Below are 19,141 nucleotides of genomic sequence, written 5' to 3'. Positions count from 1 at the left end.
TTACCATTAAGATCATTATTTTTCTGTTGTGTTAAATTTGGGTTCATAATTCACCTCAGGTCTCAAAATTCTGAGTGTCTTGTTTTGCTTCACACAGACAAACGCCACATATTGTATGGAGATATCGCAGTTTTCTTGAGTATTCTTTAAGTTGTTAACTGGATAAAATTGCTACTGTAGAGGTTTTATCTTTCCAATTCTTTACCTTTGCTAACTTCCTACTCTTCGTTGCTTTACTCTTGTTCATAACAGAAAGGCCTGGTATTCAAACTGACTACGCAGTGACTCTGTTTTGGCTGACCATCACTCATTTCTGGACATCTGATTGCGTGTTGTTAAACATTTTAGGACTGAGCTTGAATGGCTTCCTAGTTCCATTTTCCTCCTTATTTTAATACTTTGAGGTCTGCCTGCTAAATTGGAGAAGGATCTTGTGATAATTTACTTTATTTCAAGTATCATCACTGAACACTCTTCTATAATATTCACATCAAACTTTCTTGACTTTACAATAACTTCGATATGCGATGGTCAGCTAGTTTGTCTTGGGATGGATCATTGAGCTTGAGAAGTGGAAATATCCTCAGTAACATTTACTTTTTCATTGCATTCTTTCCTCTTTATGCAACAGCGGTTTCTGCTTGGTTCATAATGTGTTTGCCTATATGGTACTTTCCACTTCTCCAATTGTAAGCCTTGCTGTTGTTTCCATTATTCACTTTTGTGTGTTATTAGTCTCTGTTTCTGCTTCCTTGGCTGTCAGGTTGATTTTAGTCCCCAAGTGATCTTTATTGCTGACTTACTTCTGAGTTTTCATATTATGTTCTAAACCACAGAAAAATGAATAAAATGTGCATTACAAGGGTCATTTGAAAAGTCCGTGCAAAGTCCGAGAGATGGCACCACTGGCTTGTATCAAGGTCATGTTTAATTAGTAGTATATTTGAAAGGAATGCACACCAAGTTTCAGCCATATTGGTCAATTTCTTTGTGTTTGGCATTTGTGTGAATCAAGGAAGGCGAGTGATTCTCAAAAAATGGACGAAAAAGAATTTTGTGTGATGATTAAACATTACTTTATGAAAGGCAAAACGCTCAGGAGACTAAAGAGAAGCTTGATAAACATCACGGTGACTCTGCACCTTCGATTAGAACAGTTTATAAGTGATTTCAAAATTTTCAGAGTGGCCATATGGGCACATGTGATGCTGAACGTTCTGGATGCCATGTGGAGATTACGACTTTAGAAATCATTGATAAAATCCATGACATGGTGATGGATGACAGAAGAGTTAAGGTGTGTGGGATTGCTAGTGCTGTGGGCATGTCGAATGAATGGGTGCATAATATTTTGCATAAACATTTGGACATGAGAAAGCTATCCACAAGAAGGGTTCTGCAATTGCTCACACTTGACCAAAAATGGAACCATGTGAAGTGTTGCAAGCATGGTTTGGAGCTGTTCAGGAAGAATCTGTAGGACTTTAAGCATTGTTTCGTCACTGTGGGTGAAACATGAATACATTACTATACTCCTGAGACCAAACAAAATCTAAACAATGGGTTACCAAGGGAGAATCTGCACAAAAAAAGGCGAAAACCATTCCTTCAGCCGGAAAGGTTATGGCAACTTTTTTTTTGGGATTCGCAAGAGATAATCCTCATCGACTATCTGGAAAAGGTATAACTATTGCAGGTGCATATTATTCATTGTTATTGGACAGTTTGAAAACCGAGCTGCAAGAAAACCCCCGGAGATTGGACCACAAAAAAGTCCTTTTCCATCACGACAATGCACCAGCACACACCTCAGCAGTTGTGATCACAAAATTAATGGAAATAGGATTCCAACTCGTTTCACATCCCCCCTATTTTCCAGACTTGGCTCCCTCAGACTACTACTTGTTCCCCAATTTGAAGCAATGGCTGGCGGGACAAAGGTTTTATTCAAACGAGGAAGCGATTGCAGAAACTAATAGCTATTTTGCAGTCTTGGACAATTCCTATTATTTGGAAGGGATCAACAAATTAGAACAGCATTGGACGAAATGTATAAGTCTGAAAGGAGACAATGTCAAAAAATAAGAGAGGTTTACTCCAAACACATAAGTAGTTTTTATTTTTGCACGGACTTTTCAAACGCCCCTCGTACATCCACACGCCCAGCACTATAAGGCAGAATATAAGCAATACATTCATTTAGCTACATGAATGCAGTGCTTCCAGGTGACATAGTCATTATTAGATATGTAAGATACGTAATTACTATTGTGATACTGTAGCACTGTTTACAACTGACCATTCACTAGCATAGGAAGCGATGCATAATCCATCTCCTGCTCTCCCTCCCCTCCTCTCTCCTGCTCTCCCTCCCCTCCTCTCTCTTGCTCTCCCTCCCCTCCTCTCTCCTGCTCTCCCTCCCCTCCTCTCTCCTGCTCTCCCTCCCCTCCTCTCTCCTACTCTCCCTCCCCTCCTCTCTCCTGCTCTCCATCCCCTCCTCTCTCCTGCTCTTCCTCCCCTCCTCTCTCCTGCTCTTCCTCCCCTCCTCTCTCCTGCTCTTCCTCCCCTCCTCTTTCCTGCTCTCCCTCCCCTCCTCTCCCCTGCTCTCTCTCTCTCTCTCTCTCTCTCTCTCTCTCTCTCTCTCTCTCTCTCTCCCTTCCCCTGCTCTCTCTCTCTCTCTCTCTCTCTCTCTCTCTCTCTCTCTCTCTCTCTGGTACATCACTGTGAATGAGGCGGACTGTACTCAAACGTTCTCCACAGATAAAAATGTGGCAGTCATGCCTTAAAACCCATTACGCAATGTTACTAGGGCATTTAATGTTTTGAACAACAAGATGTTTTTCTTAAGTCACTACCTTTTAATATACAAGCAGTTCACTGAAATTAAAATTCTGTAAATTTTTCCAGGTTCACAGTTGATCGTCAAATATTTGTTGTTGGATTTGGTCTTTATGGCTCAATTCGTAATCCAACAGAGTACAGTGTTAATATACAGATAATACATACTGGTTCTGGTGATCTTCTGGGCACTAATACTACCAGTTTTAGTTCAGATGGATCCAGTTCAACTTTCAGAGTAATGTTCAAAGAACCTGTTGAAATACTTCCCAATACAAGTTACATTGCATCAGTCACATTGAAGGTATGTATGTCAAAAATATTGAAATAAAATGCAGAAACATTTTTATTTTATATAAATTGTATGTGTTTTGGGGTGGGAGTTCTATCTTAAGACAGATATATTTCATTTACAGATTGCTTTAAAAATAACAATGTCATAATCCTAAAACCAGTGGCCCAAGTAGTCTCTGTATGTGAGGGAAGACCCAAAAATAATGAGAACTGTGTAAAAGAAATTATGTATTGATGGAACATTTTTAAAACTTAAAACACCAAAATATTGTCCATAAGACATAATACACTTATCCTAGCGTTTTTAACATTAGTGGAAGTTATACTATTTAGTGCCTCCATCAGCATTTGAGAATGCATCTTCATTGGGTTTATTTTTATTCTTCTTAATAAAGGAAGTCACTGGGGGCCATGTGAGGTGAGGATGGTGGGGGAGCAGGCATTTTCAGTTGGGTTTTGGCCGAAAGGTGCTGTGTGAACACAGTAGTGTTGTGATGCAAAAGCCAATTAGCTGCGGTGCTCTGTGGAATGAATTGCTTGCTTAGTCCTTGCCATTCCCTCTGAAACGTAGGGCCTGGTACGATTTCTAGCAAGTCTCTTCACTCCAGGTTTTTCCCATCCTCTGCAGCTTCTCTCTCGATCGTCCTTTTCCATGTCTGTTTGTCATGACCACATTTTCTAACTCCTTGAGGGTTCCAATCCAAAGCCATCCTCACTTGTTTCAGCTTGCTACTCTCCCGCAAGGTTTGTATATTCCAAAAGCCAATTTTCGTTTTCCTTTTCATGCCAAAGGTCATTACCAGTGTATCCATCCGGTTTTGTATTCGCATCTCAGTTTCAGTAATCAGGTTATTTAAGAAGGGCGGATGATTGGCCCACCACTTCCGATTGCCTTGGTGGGGCTGCCACATTATCGCCGAGGCACTGACAGTTTGCCAGAGACAGCTTGAAGGTGGTTCATTGAAACCTCTGCCAGGCACTTTATTGTGAATACCAGAGTAATCACATAGATGTAAATGTGAGACTGGTTGATACGTTCTCTATTTAGGTGCAGGGTTTATGATCCGGATGATCATGATATAGAAATGTAGAAACAGTGAGGTACCAAGTCACATTTCTGGCGTGCCACGAATTTCTTTTATGTGCTAACCTCTTCACCTCCAAGTAGCAGTTTCACCCTACCTCCTCAATTATTTGCTGGATTTATCCCCCCCCCCCCCTCTCTCTCTCTCTCTCTCTCTCTCTCTCTCTCTTTCTCTCTCTCTCTCTCTCTCTCTCTCTCTCCTCCAGTTTTTAACCTTCTCCAGCTCCCTCTAGTATCATGGAGGCTTTTCTCTAATGTCTTTAACACATGTTGTATCATCCTGTCCCTTCTTCTTGTCAGCATTTTCCACATGGTTCTTTCTTCCCTGAGTCCGCAAGGACCTCCTCAGTCCTTATCTTATCAGTCCACCTAATTTTCAGTGTTCTTTTGTAGCACCATATCTCAAATCCTGTACCAGTGTCCTCACTGTCCATGATTTATTACCCATACAATTCTATGCTGCAAATGTATGTTCTCAGAAATTTCTCCATAAAATTAAGTGTTGTGTGTGCCAGTAGACATTTCTTTGCTAGGAATGCCATTGTAGTCCATCTTTTGTCATCCTTGCTTCATCCGTCATGTGTTATTTTAATTCCAGGTTAGCAGAGTTCCTTCACAACTTCTTCTTCGTGATCACCAATTTTGATGTTCAGTTTCTCGCTATTCTTGTTTCTTCTATTTCTCATTACTTTTATCTTTTCCTTGTTTACACTCAATCCATATTCTGCACTAATTAAACTTTTCATTTCATTCAACAGATTCTGTACTTCTTGTCCCCCTGTCACTGAGGATAGCAATGTTGTTAGTGAATTATATTATTATAGCCTTTAACCATGGATTTTAATCCCACTGTTGAATCTTTCTTGTATTTCCAACTTAACTTCTTCAGCGTAGAGACTGATCAGTAGGAAAGAAAGACTGCATTTCTGTATTAGTCCCTTTTTAATCTGAACACTTCGTTCTTCCAGTCTTACTGTTCCCTCTTGCCTCTAGTACACATTGTATGTTATCTGTCTTTCCCTATAGCTTACTCTCATATGTCTCAGAATTTGAACATCTTACGTCATTTCACACTGTCAAAAGGTTTTTGTAGCTCAACGAAGCCAGTGATAGTGTGTTAGTTTTCCATCGATCTTGCTTTAACAAGCACAGTGTCAGAACTGCTCGTCTGATGCCTTTTCTTTGTCTAAAGCTAGACTGATTGTTGTGTAACAGATCGTCAGTTATCTTTCCGTTCTTGTGTATATTATTCTTGTCAGCAGCTTGGATGAATTAGCTGTTATGCTGATTGTGCGATAGTGTCTCTGAATAATATTAAAAACATTCTGGTTCCCACCTTTGAACTCGGCCATTGCTTAGACTTATGGTATAAGGAGTCACTCTGGTTCTGCCTACAGCCCTGTTCAAGAGTGTTGAGGGAGAGATGGAATTTCAGAGCAATGTCATGCCCTAGGGGTGATGAACTGCCCCTAAAAGGTTGAAGAATCAGCAATGATCAGTGAGGATACAGAAGATGGTGGAAACCATGGCATTAAAAGGAAAACATGTCTATCCACAAGACTTGTCGCATGTAGTTCAAAAGTGCCATGAAGATTAGGGATAAGCCCCCATTTATATCTCCATAGTGGACTACCAAGGAGGAGGAAATCATGAGAAAAAGATTGAATAAGTAACAAAAGGGTATTATAATGTGAGTTGGAGTGGGGAATGTCAGAAGTTTGAACATCATAAAGGAACTAGAAAATATGAGAAGGGAAATTCCAGGTCTCAGAGTAGATATAGTATGGGACAGTGTTGCGAAATGGAAAGAAGATAAATCTATCTGGCTGTAGGAATATGTGGTAATAACAGCAGTGGAAATTGGTACACCAGCAGTAGGATTCACTATGAGTAGGAAGGTGGGGCAGATACTGAGTTACTGTGAACAGGTTAATAACAGGATTGTTCCCATCAGAAATAACTGCAAACCAGGTAAACATAACAAGCTCTACCGGTAGAGCACTAGCCTGTGAAAGGCAAAGGTGTAGAGTTTGTGCCTTGGTCCAGCACACAGTTGTAATCCGCCAGAAAGTTTCATATCAGAGGCACTATGTTGCAAAGTGAAAATTTCATTGTAGAGGCACTCTGTTGCAAAGTGAAAATTTCATTGTAGAGACACTCTGTTGCAAAGTGAAAATTTCATTGTAGAAAGGAAAACACACACACACACACACACACACACACACACAAACACATCTCATGCACTCAGGACCCTACCTGTGGCTGCTCTGGCCAGAATACAACTGGGTTGTGTCAAACGGAAGCAGGAGTCATAAATAGGGCAGAGAAAGGGGAGGAGGGGAGAGATAGTGGGGTACAGGTGGGGGGGAGAGGAGTCGGCATTGCCTGTCAGAGTGTGCAGAAAGTAGATGATGGCAGAACAAGGCTGCCAGGCAAAGAGTCGGGAGGCTGCGAGTGAGGTTCTTGGGTTGGAGGGGCAAGAGGGCACCATATCATGCTTGATTTGAGTGGCTGCTCCACAACCTGAGCCATCTGGATCCTCCCCTCAACCACCAGCATTCCTGAACTGCGCAGATGGGAGTTACTTTTACAGTACATTCTCCACTCTCAAAATTATCCTGACCTCAACCTATGGTAACATATTGACACCACACCCTCCAACCCCTTATCACCTCCTCACAGTCTGTACCTGTCACCCTTGTTGTGCACCATTCTCTGCTATTTCTCCCACCGGTCTGTTTCACTATTCTGCTCCTCTCCTTTTCTGCCCCCTTCTCTCCTCATTTTATGTTCCCTTCTCTCCTCCCCCCCCCCCCCCCGCCACTCTCCCCCCAATACCCAGATATCTCTGCCCCTTCCCCACCCCACTTCATATTGCTGCTTCTATTCAACAAGCTGCAGTTGCATTCTGGGTGGAGTAGCGGAGATAGTGGTCATGTATGCGTGAGGTGTGCTTAGTTTGTGTGTGTGTGTGTGTGTGTGTGTGTGTGTGTGTGTGTGTGTGTGTGTGTCTTTTGCTTTCCAAAGAAGGCTTTGGCCGTAAGATCAATGTGTAACAGTCTTCTTTATTGTGCCTGTCTGAAATGCAATGTGTTGTCTTTATGGTGTGTAACAGTCTATCCTTTTTACATTGTACAAATAGATACTGTTAACCAGATGTATTTGCTGATTAATTTCCTAAACAGTTTTGCTGTGGTGGTGCATGGACAAGGGCCAGCCACGGTGGCCAAGCGGTTCTAGGCGCTGCAGTCTGGAACTGCGAGACCGCTACGGTCGCAGGTTCGAATCCTGCCTCGGGCATGGATGTGTGTGATGTCCTTAGGTTAGTTAGGTTTAACTAGTTCTAAGTTCTAGGGGACTAATGACCTCAGCAATTGAGTCCCATAGTGCTCAGAGCCATTTTGCATGGACAAGGGAAAAAAAAGTGGTAATTAAGGTAGATTCATGGCACAATATTGTAGAATTTTATTGTCAAGTGGATACACTTGCACTTTCTTCAAGTAGTTTCACAATGTTTCATTTTGTTATGGAGGAAGGTTAACAGATACTAGCTGATAACATTATGTCTGTGATTTATTTGTGTCTTCAGTGAGAAGAACCAAGTCAGTTGACAGATAATGAAGACAGCAACAGTGATCCAGTTTTAGGCTAAGTCATATTGAAGCACCAGGGGAACTAGACATAAACACTCTGGAAAACCAGGCAGCGAAATTACACAGATGCGTGTGTGATACATTACATTTGCATCCTATGATGCAAAACAGAAGTGCGACTGTGTAATATTGTTGATGGGTGTAAAAGCTACATTAATGGATGTAATAAATAACTTTGTGATTGACATCAGAGTGATAGAAGTGAGCCACCAGCAAACTGCCAGCCAAGTGCAATGTGTTCATCCGGTTGCCTGTTTGGTAGGTATCTTCAGAGCCTTGCCAAGATGTAGCTGGCTGCACACCAGTAACACTGCCTCCGGCTACTGCAATCTGTCAATCACTCAGTTATTAATTTGAGCCATAGACAGTTCTGTGTAGTTGCCAGGAATTACCAAAGTATTGGAAAAACTCCACCTGCTGATATAGTTGTCATTTGAACTGTTGCTTTGTATTTTCTCTATGTGTTTACCATAATTTCTTCAATCTTTCCAGGGTCCAGAATCTCACTACGGCACAAAAGGTTTGAGGAAGCTGGTGCTTGACTGTCCAAGTGGCGGCAAAGTTACATTTCAGTTTTCCTATGCTGCTGGGAACAATAATGGAACTTCAGTTGAAGACGGCCAGATTCCAGAAATAATATTTTATACATAAGATCACTTTTTAAATAGTTTTTGATGCTGTGACTGAAAGTGTGTGACTGTATTTTAAGTAGGAAGTTTCCTCTCTCACATTAAAGGGTAAATATCCTACTTCTTGTGATAAATATTAGTATTCTCTTTGTAAAATAATAGGAATGTTCATCATTATTATATAATTCTGTCCATTAAATGTGTTCCGATTTAATGGTGCATTGTGCTGGGCACACTGAAAGAAAAAACATCCGAGCAATAAACGGAAGAGAAATTAGTAGAGACGTAACTGTGATATGACATGTTAGTATACAATTTAAATTTTTCAAATTATGTCAAACTAAGATTTGATGTTGGCTGGTGCACACTTATTTGTTCAAACTTTGTCTGTTAAAAGAAAAGAAACAAATCAGAGTAGATGACATGCAAGTTGAAAGAAGAAAATAATTATAAAAGAACTTAACAACCTAAATGTAAAGAAAGGTTGTAATTTGTGTATGGATGGGGGAATGTGTTTACATGGTTGTTAGGAGATTGAATGTTGGAAAAACTACAAGCATGAGTCACACGATTTTGTCAAGAAGACATAGAGAGATCAAAGTGGTGAGACTTTTGTAAATGTGAAATGGTGTGATTGCAGGTGCTTAGCCCATGTTAAATAAAAGTCCATTCGATCAGGATTCATGTATAAACAATCTAAGTGCATCTTACTAGAGTCAGTTGCTTCTGCATAACTCCTCTTTCTTGTAAAGCACTCTAAGAACAGACATTAGTCAATATGTTTATCTAGATCTTGCTGTTTATTGAGCATAGTTTTGTCATCCAATTGTGTGATGTTCTTTTATTTACAGTTTGATTTTTTTAAACATGAATGGGCATTTTGTTTTAGTCTAATATATCATGTTTTGAAATCAAGGCATTGTGGAAAAAGTTTGAGACATCAGTGTTCCAGTTTTTCCATTCAACTCTTAACAACACATTGTGAGCAAAGTGCCCAAATAGATCTGTGCTTTACAAGATAGTACTAGAATGAATCCACACAGACAACAAATTAAATCTGTCAGGTTTTTTCCACATTTAACCACCATCAAGTCTGCATCAAAAGCAGCACAGCCACTGTTTAAAGTTACTTTTGACTTCAACACCTCTGCAAACACCCTTTTCTTTCCTGTTTTTCGTCTTTATTCAATGAAATAATTTTAGAAACTTCCAATAGCTAGAAATTTAACATGTGCTGCTTTAGTTGTTCCTGATCCAATGAACTCTGCCCACTTTTAAGAAGCCAGTTTGGGTTAATTTCTTTTCTTAATTGCTATTTCTACTTGTACCAGTCATTCTCAATTTTGTCTACCTTTTAAAGCTTTCCCTGACAATTCAGCAGTAATGTGTAAAAAGAGATGTATATAAAATATATGTATTTGTAAATTACTTTCTTTAAAACATTTCACGCATATGCATTTTAAGGCTGATCTTTTTACATTATTATCTGTTTTAATCATGATGGCTGTTAATTAGTTGTTTGAGGTATGAAGTATTATGTTACAGTAGTATCATAACTGTGGAAAGGAGAATTTAGTCATAACTCACTTGACAGTGAAAGTTTGTATATGGCTGGCAAACATGGCTCAGTATCTTGTAGTATTAGCTAGCCAATCAAGACTTACTCTGCTAGTGAGCTAAAATTGGTGTCTACTCTCCACATTTAATTTTTTGCCATTGAAATCTGCTTCGTTTGCTAGTATTATTACTCCAGTTATTCTTTAGTACAGAGGTGATTCACGCATATGATGTGTACAATTGTTCAGTATTTTTTGAGTGCAGTGTAGACTTAGGCAGAAATAATGTATTTAAAAAGATTTATCGAGGAAAGAGCACTTGCTTTCTGTAATCAGAGCTGTATTTACATTGCTCAATAAATAGTACAGAAAAAGAATTGTTGCTTGCTTTTCTTAGGCACCAAATTTTGTAAATCTTGATTAACAAGCTTCATCAGTTGATTAAAAAAAATTTTAGGTATGTGTTAAAGATAACATTATTTCATTGTTGTAAACAGTAGATGTGTAATATCAGTGTCAAGTCCCATTAAACGTGTCACTAGTTTTGCATTAGGTCACTGTTAAAGACATGATCATGGTACAGTTCCTATCTTGTATTAATGTTTTAATCTTTGAACCAACTAGGCCCACTGCAATAAGGAAATACTGTGACTGTTGTGTAATTAATAATATTAGTAATAATAATAGTAATAATAATAAATGATTATTATTATAGCCTCAGGTCACCTAAGTGGTATAATTACAGGTTTCACCTCATTAGCAAGTTGTCATCAGGTAATCTTTTAAAAAAGAAAGAAAAGGGACATAATTAAAAACTAGAAAACTGAATTACAAATAAAGTTAACTTACATGCACAATTACACATACTTGAATATGTTACATAGTAAATGGTCAACTGAAGAGGCCTTGAAAGGTATTCCCAGTGTAAAAACATAACTGTATTCTGTTTCTTGGAACTGAAGGCTAAAGTTGACAATGTAACAATATAAAGTTAACAACTGTTAAAAAAATTAAAAAAAAATTACTTATTACTACCATTGTAGTGTGGACTAGAGGGGTAAATGATCCCTACATGTAAATGTGATCCATGAGTAGTAAAATAGAATCTTAGAACTATTTTCAGGTCTGTTGTGATGTCTCCTTATCATGTCTGAACAGAAAGACATGATAGTCATAACAGTCTTTGTCGCTACCTAGTGTGCCTCACCATCACCATGAAGAAAATTTTAATAAAACTTTGGCAATACGCATCACTAGACATATAGATCATCTCAGCACACCCCCTAATAGAGCGTGTGTTTGACTACAGAAGTGGAGTGTGATGGAACTTGGCAAATATTCCTCACAGTCAAAACTGTATAGTGTCAAATTTTCTTGTTTGTTTTTCGTAATTAATACGTTATGAGACTTATCACACTTCCCCTGTCTTGGTAACAGAGGACTTCCAGATGTGAAACAAAATGCTTAAAATTTCAAAGTATTTTGTGTAAAACACCTAGTGGAAAAAAGACTGACCAGGAATCTGGAGACCCATATGGTTTCCACTGACTTTAACAAGGCTTATGATAACTCTCCCCTTCGTAAATTGTGGACTACAACGTTAGTGTGTTAATGAGTTGCTTATGTTCAAGCTGACAGACTTTATATAGCTATCTAGAGAGATTTCAGTGATCGATGTGTAATGCCAAGGATGTGCAGTAGCACCTTCAGGATTTAAAATATGCTTGAACTCTGCCTTAAGGTTATTTAAACATTCCTGTTATAGTATGAATGTGTCTACAAATAATAAGCTATTCAGTTCGCATTTTGCTCATGACAAAGTCATTTGAGGACGAGAATAACACAAACTAAATGAGTAGAAAGGTGCATAGAGAATGTCATAAATGGTGTTTAACCATTGATTTAGAGAGAACACGGTATTTGTTTGCTATAGAAATGTGCCAAGGCCTTATAACACTATAGGGGGATATTAACTTAGTAATCCCACCCTAGAATGCTATCCCTTGACCAGGATTTTTTAACTGATCATGTACTATTTCGTCTCCAGCATGAGCTAAGTATTGGAAGAATGAAATCTGTTGTCATGGAGTACAAGTATATGGTAATGCACAATAGAGACAGTCCCCAGCCCCTATTACACAAAAGTAATTTAAGGCTGAAGTAAAGCTGAACCAAGGGAGAGCAAGCCCAATAGATCTCAAAGTGATAAACTATTTATCTGAGTGTAACAGTAAGTTGAAAATACTTTTTTGCAAACTACAGCACTGCAGTGACTATAAAAGAATTGGGAGTACATGCTCCACCAAATTTGCTGCAACTTCCTGTGTTCTTCGCAGGATAGCTAATGATTTGGTTTGCCAAAAGGTATTTCAAGCAATGTCATGTTCTAATTCAGGAGAGAAGGAAGATGGGGTTCCAAGTCAATCTGCAGTTTCCCAGTGGTTAGGAGCAAATTCAGAAAGACAAACTTCTAGTGAAGGCACATTGATTGTTTGCAGTAGTGCCAAGCACTTTCACAGGAAATAGTGAAGAGTGAGATGAAAGCTCCATTGTGTTTGAACACAGTGAAGAAAGAGCCTCGATTACCTCTGCCAGCTCCACACAGAGATCAAAGATAATGGAAAAACACTGCAAAACTCCCTTACGACGTAGCAAATTTATTTATGTGAGGCACACTAGGTAACAGCAAAGACTGTTGTGACTATTGTGTCTTTCCGTTCAGACATGATAAAGAGACATCATGACAGATCAGAAAGTAGTTCCAAGATTCTATTTTACTACTCATGGATCGCATTTACATGTAGGCATCATTTATCCCCCTAGTCCATACCTATAATGGTAGTAATAAGTAATTTTTTAAAGTATCCACTCTAAGAAGGTTTTCCCCATACTGTAATCAGTTTTACACTGCCAAGAGTTTGAAATTTATATTTGTGTTTTAAGAGTTACCAACTATATATTGTTACATTGTCAACTTTAGCGTCACTGTCCTTCCTCTCATGGCCAGAAACAACTGTGTTTTACATCTCTTGGCACTGCCCAGTGGCCTTTTGTCAATGAGGACTGCTACTGTAGCACTCTACAACAGCATCTAGGCAGTGGAAGGAGTTATGAGTAATCATTTTAAGAGAAATTTCTCCCCTGGGACAGCTGCCCAGAATGTCTGTGGTTTGCAGTTATTGTTGATCTCCAATAACCTACCACTTTTGCCTGATCTGTACTTTACCTTGGTATGTTGTTGGTTGCTTCCAGCAATCTTAACACTGTGCAAGTTATTACATCGGCAATATATATCTCCCCTACGTGAAAAATTTAATGACGGTTACTTGGCAACAAATTTTTAATCTGGCTTCTGTTGTGGGAAAGACACATTAGTTCTAAAAATATTATGAAAAAGAAAGTTGCCACTCACCATGCAGTGGAGATGCTGAGTGGCAGGTAGGCCTCCCCAAAACAGGATCACAAATTAGCTTCCGGCCAGTATGGCCTTTATCAAAAATAGACAACACACACACACACACACACACACACACACACACACACACACACACACACTCGCTCACTCACTCACTCACTCACTCACGCGCAAATGCAACTAGCTCAGGCACGACTGCAGTCTCTGGCAACTGAATCCACGCATCAATACATTGCCAGGCTTCAATTACCAGAGACCGCAGTCGTGTCTGTGTGATTTGCGTTTATAGGCACGCGAGTGAGCACTTGCGTGCATGTGCGTGTGTGTTTGTTGTTCTATTTTTGACAAAGGCCATACTTGTGACAATCTTTTTGTTGCGGCTGCCTGCCACTCAGCATCTCCACTATATGGTGAGTGTCAGTTTTCTTTTTCATAATATTTTTAGAACTAAGATGTCTTTCCCACAACTTTCCTTTTTATAACATTGTTACATTGCGTCCTGGATTTTGCATTGTTTAGTTCTAAAAATATTACATACATTCTTGGTTAATCACTTTAGTCATTTTTACATTTTGCACTTCGCAAAGTTAATTTTTCACTGCACTTTTGCACACATCATGTATACATCAGTATAAAACATTTTCATTTTTCCCTTTATTTCACAAATACATTGAAACCTCAGTTTAAATCATTGGCTAAATAACTTGTTTCTTCATATCACAGATGCGTAATATACGAGGTGCGACAATAAAGTAATGAGACTGATGTGAAAAAAATGTTGCTTACTGGTTTAGTCAAGTTTAGTGTTGTCTCCTTCAAAGTAGTTCCCTTCTGATTGCATACACTTTTTCCAGTGCTTCTGGCATTGATGATAACATTTCTGGATTTCATCTTCTGTAATATCCTCCAAGACCCTCGTCACAGCTTTTTGGATATCTTGTGTTGTTTGAAAATGGTGTCCCTTGACTGCCGTTTTGAGGCTGTGGTAGTACTGAAATTTGTTTTGAGGTTAAAAATTGCTGTACTGACAGAGCAGTATGGGATGGCACATTATCGTGATCCAGAATCCAATTATCAGCAATGTTGGCACGGACACAAAGAACTCTTCTATGAAGTCTTTATAAAATTTCTTTGTAGTAATATTGGTTAACTGTTTGTCCAGGAAGCATGCACTCTTTACAAACAATTCCCTTGGAATCAAAGAAGCACACAAGCATGCATTTCACTTTTGACTTTGACATGTTAGCTTTATTTGGCCTGGGTGATTCCTTTGAGCACCATTGGGAACTTTGGCATTTTGTCTCTGGATTGTACTGAAAAAACCAACTTTCATCGCCAGTGATAACACAGCTCGACAATTCTGGATTGATTTCTGTTTGCTCTAACTGATCGGCTGCCACATTTTTCAGTGTTTCTCGCTGTTGTGGTGTGAGATTTTTGGGGACTATTTTCACACAAATCTTTCTCATACCAAGATACTCAGTTATTATTAGACGAACTGTTTCTCGATTGATGTTCAGTTCTTCTGCAATCATTTTCACGGATAATCTTTGATCAGATCGTATGAGTTCACGCACCCTGGCCAAGTTGACATCCAACCGTGAGGTCGTCCACTGCGGTCTTCGTCTTCAAAATTTGTTCTGCCTTCACTAAACATTTTATGCTAACGAAAAACTTGAGCTCTTGACGTAACCTCCTCTCCAAAAGCCTTCTGAAGCTTACCGTAAGTTGTCGTCGCATTTTCACCCAATTTAATGCAAAAAGAAATGGCGAACCATTGTGCAGTATTATGGAGTTCCATTTCCGTGACGAGAGATGCAAAGACGTGTTAACTTATTGCAGCACAACTCGCAGTTGCATCGATGTGCCACTTGGACTAGTATCTGCTTATAGACCAAGGTCAAAGATGATGTGCCTATGCAAGCCTGCAGGATTGCCAAATCTTGCAAAGTCGCACCTCGTACACAACAAAAGTAAAATATTTTTTCTGTTTTTTTTTTCACATTTCATACACACATCAATATTTATTTATTTATTTTTCTTCACATTACACGTACATAAACACTTTTGCACAGAACATTACATATCATCATTACAATAATAAATCGGAGAAAGAATACACAAGATCCTTGTTTACATTTTCCTTATGTGATTCGCAATAGTAATTTGCTACCTAGTAAGGGACTTTTGCAGTGCTTTGGATTATCTTTGATCTCTGTGTGGAGCTGGCACAGGTAACGGTGTAACACGCCCGGGAGTACTAATGGGTGGGGGGGTACTTTATTCTGTTTGTCATTCCTTGACTGTGCGCTCTGTCCACACCACGTACCTGGTAATCCCGCGGCGGTCGTACTGTTCTGCTCCACACTGCTGCTGGCTTGCCTGAAATTATCTATCGAAATATACAAGCGGGTTTAGGGGAGCCTCTCAACATTAAAACACAACACTGTCCGACGTCTGGAATGAACAACTATATTCTGAGACGATAAAAGAAAGTCACTGGTTGCACTGTTTACATTCTAATTCAGAAGTGTTAGCCCAATGAATGGTTGATTAACAGTCCACAATATCATTTGGACGAACGCACGCGTAACCGACATGACGCGGGTGATTGTTGGCGATGCGGAAGCCGAATGATCGCATGAAAGTTCTTACGCTCATCACGCATACACGGATATTTGGTACCAGTCCTCCTTGAAACTAGTAATGATATGGCACTGTTTGTAAAGTTAATTTTTCAGTTCTCACTTGTATGAGCGTGCGCGTAACCATCGCAGTGCGGCTGATTGTTGATGATTTGGAACGCGATGATCGAACGCACGTTCTTACGCTCGCAACAAGACACTGGCACTTAAATGCTCTCTTTTGTGGTAAATAGTATTACTGATTCACATTAGTTCATTCTTGAAGACCGAACACGGTGTGGATGATTGATACTGTACGGTATGACACGCAACAAGAGGATACACAAATACGTTAGCAGCAGCACTGCTCATTTTTAAATTACTTATTGACGCACTTTCCTCTGAATCATTTGCTTATTTTATCACTTTACTGTAATAGCATCACTTCAACTTCCATACTAACAATGCCTCTCACATGCAGATCTACACACTACACAATGTAACAGTTCCGTGTCCTGCGCTCGACTCTAGACGCAGGTGCCTGCAAAGATACTCCACAACTAAACCAGCGATATGACAGTACACTTACAACGGGGCTCTTTCCTCATTGTGTTCAAATATAATGGAGCTTTCATCTCTCTCTTCACTATTTCCAGTGCTTGACTGAAGAGGCCACCTGCTACAAATATATGTCATCACCAAACCTACACAGGTGAACAGTGAAAGTAAAGAACTGTGAAACGCAAATGTGCACCTGTCGGCTACATCATTTAAAGTAGTCTATCATGTGGAGTGTGTGTTTTCCTTCAGTAGCCAATGCCAGTTTAATTGGGTTGAGCAGACTTCAAGCCACATACACACAAGGCTTGAAACATGTTTTCCAAACATATGTCTGGCTTCATGATGTGGACACCATTTGGAAATATCTTTTAAAACATGGAAACATCTATCCCTAGCAGTGTCCGTGTAGGTCAAAGGAAACTATGTTTCAGGCCAGCTACGACATGTCACCACTGCCCAGTGCAAGTGTATGTATGTGTGTTGCATTGTGTCATCTGCTATATAGAGGTCTTTAGGTGTTTTGTTTTCGTATGTTGTATTAAGTTTTTCTGGGATAAAAAGTGCAGTGGAAGAGGCAGCAGACTGTCGAGTTGTTATCATTGTACCAGCCTGACAGCTGCTTGCGGAATATATGAAGCAAGTAGTACAAGAACAGTAATAGAACAAGACGCTCTGCAGAAAACTGCCGCTACATTTAGTAGAATACTGAGAAAGACTGCATAGAAAAGAAAAATAAAGTCGTTTCTTGTAGCTTGCTTTGAAATGTGAAATAAATACTCAAGGCTCTGGAATTGACAAAAAAGTAAGGCTAACAGCATGTTGTGTTGTAATTGCTTTCCTGAAATGAAATGCCTATCTTTTCTTTTTAAAGAGACAGTGATTGCCAGTATTTGCCAGAAATTCAAATTCATTAGATGATATCCAAGTCATATTACGGGCACTGGAGCTGTCTTCCATATTCAGTTTCTACATGTAGCAAGATTTTCCCCCCTAGTTGTTTTACAGTATGTTTTCACTCACCAAAGACGACTATATGCAAACCATCAAATCAGTTTCATACTACAACTAATCTGATTTTATCATGCATCACCAGCTGCTCTACAAACTCTCCATCAAAATAATATCATAGTTTTTAAATCTACTCTGAAATTCTTTGATAAACACAACCTTAAGCTGTGAAACTATAAAACGATGATAGATGCTTATGGCCTTCAGGTCACAAGTCACTATAAATATATTTTAAAAAATGGACGATAATGTCTTTCATTTTGTTTGAGTGAGCCTTCAAGTATTAATAAGGGAGCAGCATATATTACAGTTTCCCTTTTCTCTAGACATGACATGGCAGACAATACCAAAACAATACAGCAAATAGTGTTGCAAACAATGTGAATATACTGAGAAATGTTTGCTGCCAGCATGGACAGAAATAAAGACAAAAAAAACTAAGTAGTAAACAAATGCAAAACACTGTAGGGAATAATGTTTCCAACAGAAACATGTTTTCAGCGTCAGTGTTGAGGCGGCTTCACACTGCTTTCTGCAGTGGTGATGTCACTAGTAGGCTTCTGACTATCAACTTTTGCCAGTGCTTGGTAATGAACCCTGTGAACTTTGTGCATTTCAATTATTCATTTCTTTCGTAGTGTGTGCAGTATGCCATTTCAAAACAATGTTGCATATATCACAAACATCACACTATCATTAAATGTCAGTCATTAAAGCATTAATGATGTGAGGCTTCAAGAGATTTATGGTAACTAATGCACAATGCCTGAAATTCACAGGAGTAAGCTTTAATGTAGTGGATAACGTCATGATTACCTGAGTTGGAGGTTACAGGTGCACAAATCGATGCATGCCAACTTTTATTCATTTTTCCCCCCCTCTTAGCGTTGCTATCACATTCAGTATTATTATAACACAATATGTTCTGCAATATTCGATGTTGCTAAACATCTCTGTCTGGTTAGAGAATGAAGGATGAAATAAATATTTGCCTGTTTATTTCTGAACGTGTGGTCATTTCAGACTGTGTAATTAGGTAAATTTATGCAAGTGAAATGAGCAGCAATAAAATTCATAGTCTTCCTTGTCACAAATACTTCACTGTTTATTTCTGAATATATCGTGGTTTCCTAGTGTGTGGTTAGGCAGGTAACCTAAGACAACAGCTTAAATTGCTGCAAGTGAAAAGATGAGCAATGTCACAAATACACTCCTGGAAATGGAAAAAAGAACACATTGACACCGGTGTGTCAGACCCACCATACTTGCTCCGGACACTGCGAGAGGGCTGTACAAGCAATGATCACACGCACGGCACAGCGGACACACCAGGAACCGCGGTGTTGGCCGTCGAATGGCGCTAGCTGCGCAGCATTTGTGCACCGCCGCCGTCAGTGTCAGCCAGTTTGCCGTGGCATACGGAGCTCCATCTCAGTCTTTAACACTGGTAGCATGCCGCGACAGCGTGGACGTGAACCG

General features: G+C 39.4%; 1 protein-coding gene across 3 annotated transcripts in view; it reads left to right on the top strand.

The window, feature by feature from the left end:
- The window catches only part of LOC126412232 (BTB/POZ domain-containing protein 2-like), a 70,230-nt gene extending 59,737 nt beyond the window's left edge, over positions 1 to 10,493 (top strand). For all 3 annotated transcript variants that reach the window (XM_050081722.1, XM_050081723.1, XM_050081721.1), the window contains exons 6-7: positions 2,908 to 3,142; positions 8,362 to 10,493. In XM_050081722.1, the coding sequence (XP_049937679.1) occupies positions 2,908 to 3,142; positions 8,362 to 8,520 (394 nt within the window). In that variant the 3' untranslated portion in view covers positions 8,521 to 10,493. The remainder of the gene's footprint in view (positions 1 to 2,907; positions 3,143 to 8,361) is intronic.
- Positions 10,494 to 19,141: the final 8,648 nt, after the last annotated feature.

This window comes from Schistocerca serialis, chromosome 7, assembly GCF_023864345.2.
Source record: "Schistocerca serialis cubense isolate TAMUIC-IGC-003099 chromosome 7, iqSchSeri2.2, whole genome shotgun sequence".
In the NCBI taxonomy this organism is placed as follows: Eukaryota; Metazoa; Arthropoda; class Insecta; order Orthoptera; family Acrididae; genus Schistocerca; species Schistocerca serialis.
The sequence above is the reverse complement of the archived record's forward strand: the minus strand, read 5'-3'. Positions and strand labels throughout refer to the sequence as shown.